Below are 6,059 nucleotides of genomic sequence, written 5' to 3'. Positions count from 1 at the left end.
TTATTAGTGAATTATTTATATTGTGGGACCTATAAAAGTATAAAAATATACTATATATATAAAATATAAAGAAATTATTTATATTATATTATTATATATTTTTTATTCTTTTATTTTTAAAAATTTAAATATATATTATATTATTTATATTGTTAGTTATTTATTTATATTATTATGTATTATTTATTTTTAATTTTAAATTTTAAAAAATTTACATTTTAAAAATACACACACATATATTATTATGATTAGTTATTATTTATATTATTATATATATTATTATTATTAGTTGTTATTTATATTATTATATATATATATTATTAGTTATTATTTATATTATTATTTTAGGTTGTCCTACTGGTAAGTACGACGTTGCAAACAGCTGTACTAAGGACTGTAAATGTCAACACGGTTTATGTGATCCTATCGATGGAAATTGTACGTGCGATTCCGGATATACTGGACAGTACTGTGATCAAGGTATGTGTATACACAGAATGAGGCCATGTCGTATACTCTCACTCAATTGAATGCATTGATTTCTACGTGCTAGTCTGTAGCACAGGAAAGTATGGTGCCGACTGTGATGAGGATTGTGTTTGTAAGAACCAAGGAGATTGCTCACATGTGACAGGAGAATGCACTTGTCCGAATGGATACCGCAGTTATGATTGCTCAGAACGTGAGATACTGTTAATTAAATATATTAATTAAATTAATTGATAATAATTAAATATATTAATTGATATTAAATATTTAACGTTGCTTTGAAACTGACCACATTATGTGTACGTAGAATGTGACCCAAAGAGCCCTAATTGTGTTCTTTGCTCGTGTCTGAATGGTGGAGTGTGTGGAAGTGATGGCTCGTGTGTATGCAAGTCGGGATATGACGGCAGTCTCTGTGAAAATCGTGAGTTACTAACTATAACACATGCACAGTATCTTAATCATGCAAAATATAATTTTAGAGACCATCACAGCAGCGCCACAGACTACCACAGCAGCACCACAAACTACCACAGCAGCGCCACAGACTACCACAGCAGTACTGGTGCCACACACTGGCACAGCAGCACCCGAGACTGTGTGTCCTACATTCACGTTTGGTTCTACCTGCTCTCAGACATGTGACTGTTCGTCGAATTCCATCTCTTGTAATGACGTTAGTGGCCAGTGTAACTGTGCACCGGGTTACGAAGGATTACGATGTGAAAAAGGTACAGTACATGTATACACAATGTCTGATCCAAAATTTAGATTTTCTGAATATGTTTTTAATACAGCGTGTCCTCATAGTTCGTTTGGTGATGCGTGTGGTCAGCAGTGTACATGTCAGAATGGAGCCGAATGTGATCACGTGACTGGAGACTGTAGCTGTACACCTGGATGGACAGGAAACGATTGCGATGATGGTATGAGTATTGTTTGTATCACACACACAGTGACAGACAGACAGACAGACAGACACACACACACACTCACACACACACACACACACACACACACACACACACACACAGTTTTGTAATATTATATCACATCACTCACACTCATATTTTGTTTGAAAGAGTGTCCAGAGGGAACGTTCGGCTCTGATTGCTTGATGGAGTGTTCTTGCTTAAATGGTGCGACGTGTGACAGAGAGCAAGGAATTTGTTCATGTACCCCAGACTACACGGGTGCCAACTGTGAAACACATATAACATATGACACTCTTCCATCTCCATCGTCATCAGCTCAAGTTGAAAATCCCTGCTTATCTTCGTTCTGTCTAAACGGTGGGTCATGTGAAGTGCAACTTGACTCACCCGTCTGCACGTAATGATTGCTGCATTGGTGTACGTACTTCACATTTTGATGTTTTATTATTGATTGCAGTTGTACTATCTTCTGGACTGGTGATCAGTGCAAAAATCCACGTCATCCCGAGTGCCTTTCTGAACAAACAGAAGAAGAGATACTTCAATGTTTTGAAATAGCAGAATCAAAGGGTAAGTAGTGTAGGTGTAATACAACTTATTCTATTGGGTGATCTGCAACTGCTCTCTCCAGCTAGGGATTCGCAGTCTTCTAACCAGCAGGTTTACATTGTCATTGGGGTAGTCATTCTAATTGCTATTGTTATCTTGATCGTGGCCTTTGTCTACTATCGCTACAAGTCAGCACTCTTGTTGTTGTTGTTGTTGTTCAAGAGTTTGTAGTTATTTTGGTGTGTATATAGGAAGCGAAGTAAAATGCATACTAGTGAAGATGGTGACACTCTAGACAAGAAAGGCACGGTGTTTCAGAATCCTGCATACGATGAACTACCTGCTATACCGCAGAAAACCAGTAGTGAGGTAGGTACATGCACACACACCACGCACACACACACACACACACACACACACACACACACACACACACACATGCACACACACACACACACACACACACACGAGAGATATTTGATTGTTGTTGGTTACCCTTGGTTGCTGCTGTAGAGTGGAGCCAACCTTGACAATCCCTTATACAGTGACGTCATTGACATACCAACCAGCAGTCACCATAAAGAAACAGGAGGCTATGACCAGCCTCGTCAATTAGACTACGAACAGCCTGCTCAATTCGAAGCTGTTGCTACAGTGGATGATCCAGTGAAAAAAGAGAGCAACCCCATGAATGAGAGTGGAGACACAATTTCTTCGTACGACAATAAGGTCAATACAAGCAGCAACCAAAATCCTTACGACAACCAAACGAGCGTAGAGTGTAACACGTCTGCTTCTGCTTCTAATGTCTATGACAACTACGAAAGTATTCCCAGTCAGCAAGCTGATGGAAGTGTGAATATCAATGATACTCCAGGTGATGATGATTTGTATGAAGAACTTCCGTAGTGTTCATAATTTTTCCACATTTTTGAACGATAAGACAACGTATGTCGTTACATCATTTTAATACACCACTACATGCATGCACGCGTTCGTTTCGCAAGAACACAATTTAGTATGTCAAACATTTTACGAATTGCTGTTATCGTTTATTACTGCATAGCATTATGATTTAGATATGCGATTGTATTATATCATGCATGACTCTCTATTAGTGAGCAAGGTTTGTGAAACGTTTGTCTACTGCTTGTCATGTCTGTATATATAATCATTACAGTATGTGGCAATGAATGCACTTTTCAATACATGCCAATCATTGAGTCAAACATTGGCACAAGTGACGCAGTCAGTAGGTAGTTGGTATCTCAGCAGCAACTGTTCGCATTACAAATAAGAAAGCAATCTGCACATAATAAAGTCTAATGACATATCCATGAACACGCATATTTTAGCACATAAGCTATGCTATGCATGACTCAAGTTTGCAGTATAAACTGCACAGCTGCACTAAGCTGATATTGAAGTATCAACTGATACTGCATGTTCGATGTCTTATTTCTTGATCAGAATTTCTGCACGTACAAGTAGAGAGTCATCTCTGATGTAAGCCCGCTTTGTCAAGTCCAAGTGACTAATAAATTTAGTGCGCCCACATCCTAATCCTAATGATTTCAATTCATGAGTTTTTCTCTCAAAGCTACTCTCTGCACCTGGTGCAGTTGGATCAAACCATATGCTCACATTGTTTCCATCAGGCTGCTGGTCGATGACAGTTAGTCTATAGGAATAAGGAAACGGCCACCGCAATTGATGATCAAAGTCACCTTTCATGATGACTAGATACACACCCACATAACCACTTGTACAATCATCAGGGTGGATACGCATGCATAATTTGTATCCTGGATAACCCGTGTAGAAGGCACTGCTATGCAAATCTGTTGTTTGTTTTCTTTTGGCATTTTCAAGAGTTTCGCTCCAGTTCTCTATCCTCCACATGAACTTGCAGCGTTCAGAAGGTTGATGTTGAAGCCGGGCATTTATATCATCAACTTTCTTTAGGAGTAATCGCATATGCTCTTTGCTGCACTTGTTTTCATGATCACCAACATCTCTCTTCTTCATCTGAAAGTAACAGCATTCGGTTAATCGTGTCTCAAAGAAATGGATGCAGAGCGCAGTAGCCAAGATCGAATCCATCTGTGCACTAGCTGGGTACATACAGTACGTGTAATTGCGAAACGATTAACATACATACAACTCCACTTTCTACAATTAAGTGTCACTTTCATCTAGGTGTACATCTATATCGCCTAGGCCTCATATCATGCCCAGGGTATCACCTAGCTATATTAGCTAAGTAATATCAATGTACTACTAAGGTAATGTGCACCACATCTGTTACAATGTGTTTCAGAGTTTTTTTGTCTGAAATCCTCTAGTTGTATCGTCAAACAAAAATCAACACCATCTTATAGTTTAGTCCCAAACATACAGTAGTTATCTAGATATGCTTTTTGCTACTAGAGTGGGCTCCTGCATGGTAATTAATATTCAGCTCGTCTTGTTATCTAATTTGTCTATCGTCTTTGTGTATATACATGTACACATGTAATCCACTTGTTCATCAATTTGCATGATTGTTTGTCAATTGTCTGTTTATCAATCTGTCAGTTTGTCATCTCTAAACATACCTTGTGAGAACATCCAACAGACAGAAATTCACAATAAACTTGAGCAAAATCACATCCATCATCTGCGTGTTTCTGATTAAAAATTTTGAGTTGCCAACTTTTCAAATTTATATTATTATTTAATTGACTAACCTGCAGATCACGCAACTCTCCAATCCATGCACATCCATATCCATCTCCATGGTTGTTGCACTTCACTTTAAGACCAAGAACTTTACGCTCGTGGATTTTAAAAATATAATTACATTTTTAGCACGAGTTTTGAGAGAATGAGAGCAGTCCAAAGCTACTTTCGCAATACTATTTCCGGAATGGGGCGGTCAAAGTAGCGCTATAATAGCCTCGCAAGCCAGGCTCTTCCGCGCAGTCGCTGAGCTAAACGCACGTGAATCACGCGAGGAGGAGGAGCTTTTGCCAGAATTGCTCCAGCGCGAGAAGAACGTTGGAGCGACCTTGCTACGCGTAGGGATTCGGAAAGCAATTCAGAAGATTCGTCGTTCTCAGATTCTTCGTTGAGCGAAGTGCTGGAACACGCGGGAGAGCAATCTCTCAGTCCGTCGACATTGTCGCAGCAGAAGACGTTCGATGTGTGGACACTCGCTGACAGTGCATCTACTGATGAATTTCCCTCACCTGCTGATGTTGACGAATGCAGTGAACGGCTGTCTGATGTCGTGGTAAGCGCAGAAGCGGAAGTTGCCAACAACACGAAGTGGCTTCGCTAGGTGTGATTGCGGTTACTAATAATGAGTACTGTGCAAGTGTGTGTGTGCAAGTGTGTGTGTGTGTGTGTGTGTGTGTGTGTGTGTGTGTGTGTGTGTGTGTGTGTGTGTGTGTGTGTGTGTGTGTGTGTGTGTGTGTGTGTGTGTGTGTGTGTGTGTGTGTGTGTGTGTGTGTGTGTGTGTGTGTGTGTGTGTGTGTGTGTGTGTGTGTGTGTGTGTGTGTGTGTGTGTGTGTGTGTGTGTGTGTGTGTGTTGCAACGAAATCGCAGTTCTCTCCAGAATGAGAGAATACCACACCAGTTTGCAGTGCATTGTAGATCACCCTGGTTTTCGTTACAACTGTCTTGACGTATGGGTACAGTACTGTACTGCAAACAGCGTACTATCAGTATCGCCAAGAACATGGAATGAGAGCACTACCGCCATCTGCATATGAGTAATACGTAACCCCATCATCCTAATAATACGTGGTGCAGTGTCACTTTCGCTTTCCGAAGACATCACAGTTTGTGAATGTTCACGCCTCTCTCCTTCCACAGAAACAACTAAGAGCTTCTTCTAACAACTGAAAGTGAAACGATTACTTATTTGTTCGTTTTGGTGATTAATTATAACAGGCAACTGCGTTTACCTCTTTCTCGCTTCTCGAAGCCAAGCCTCTTCTTCTTCTGGGGCGGTTGCGGTGTGCAGAATCAACCTGCTGTACGAAAATGGCTGGCACTACATCAGACTATAGCCTTCTCTCTTGCTGCTGAGTCCAAAGCTTT

At 40.1% G+C, this 6,059-nt stretch overlaps 2 protein-coding genes across 2 annotated transcripts in view; one reads left to right on the top strand and one right to left on the bottom strand.

The window, feature by feature from the left end:
* Positions 1-3,191, top strand: part of LOC134194942 (low-density lipoprotein receptor-related protein 1-like) — a 10,485-nt gene extending 7,294 nt beyond the window's left edge. Inside the window, exons 14-23 of the mRNA XM_062663930.1 lie at positions 349-480; positions 554-682; positions 797-913; positions 972-1,220; positions 1,287-1,415; positions 1,572-1,821; positions 1,882-1,994; positions 2,056-2,161; positions 2,225-2,342; positions 2,487-3,191. Of these exons, the coding sequence (XP_062519914.1) occupies positions 349-480; positions 554-682; positions 797-913; positions 972-1,220; positions 1,287-1,415; positions 1,572-1,821; positions 1,882-1,994; positions 2,056-2,161; positions 2,225-2,342; positions 2,487-2,882 (1,739 nt within the window). The 3' untranslated portion in view covers positions 2,883-3,191. The remainder of the gene's footprint in view (positions 1-348; positions 481-553; positions 683-796; positions 914-971; positions 1,221-1,286; positions 1,416-1,571; positions 1,822-1,881; positions 1,995-2,055; positions 2,162-2,224; positions 2,343-2,486) is intronic.
* A 188-nt stretch (positions 3,192-3,379) lies between these two features.
* Positions 3,380-4,740, bottom strand: LOC134195152 (TNF receptor-associated factor 6-like). The gene is made up of 3 exons (XM_062664161.1): positions 4,703-4,740; positions 4,571-4,642; positions 3,380-4,001 (listed from the first exon to the last, which is right to left on the bottom strand). The coding sequence occupies exon 3, from the start codon at positions 3,999-4,001 to the stop codon at positions 3,429-3,431; it is 573 nt and encodes a 190-aa protein (XP_062520145.1). The 5' UTR covers positions 4,571-4,642; positions 4,703-4,740; the 3' UTR covers positions 3,380-3,428.
* Between the last annotated feature and the right edge of the window lie 1,319 nt (positions 4,741-6,059).

This window comes from Corticium candelabrum, chromosome 19, assembly GCF_963422355.1.
Source record: "Corticium candelabrum chromosome 19, ooCorCand1.1, whole genome shotgun sequence".
NCBI lineage: Eukaryota > Metazoa > Porifera > Homoscleromorpha > Homosclerophorida > Plakinidae > Corticium > Corticium candelabrum.
This window is presented reverse-complemented; position numbering and strand designations above follow the sequence as displayed.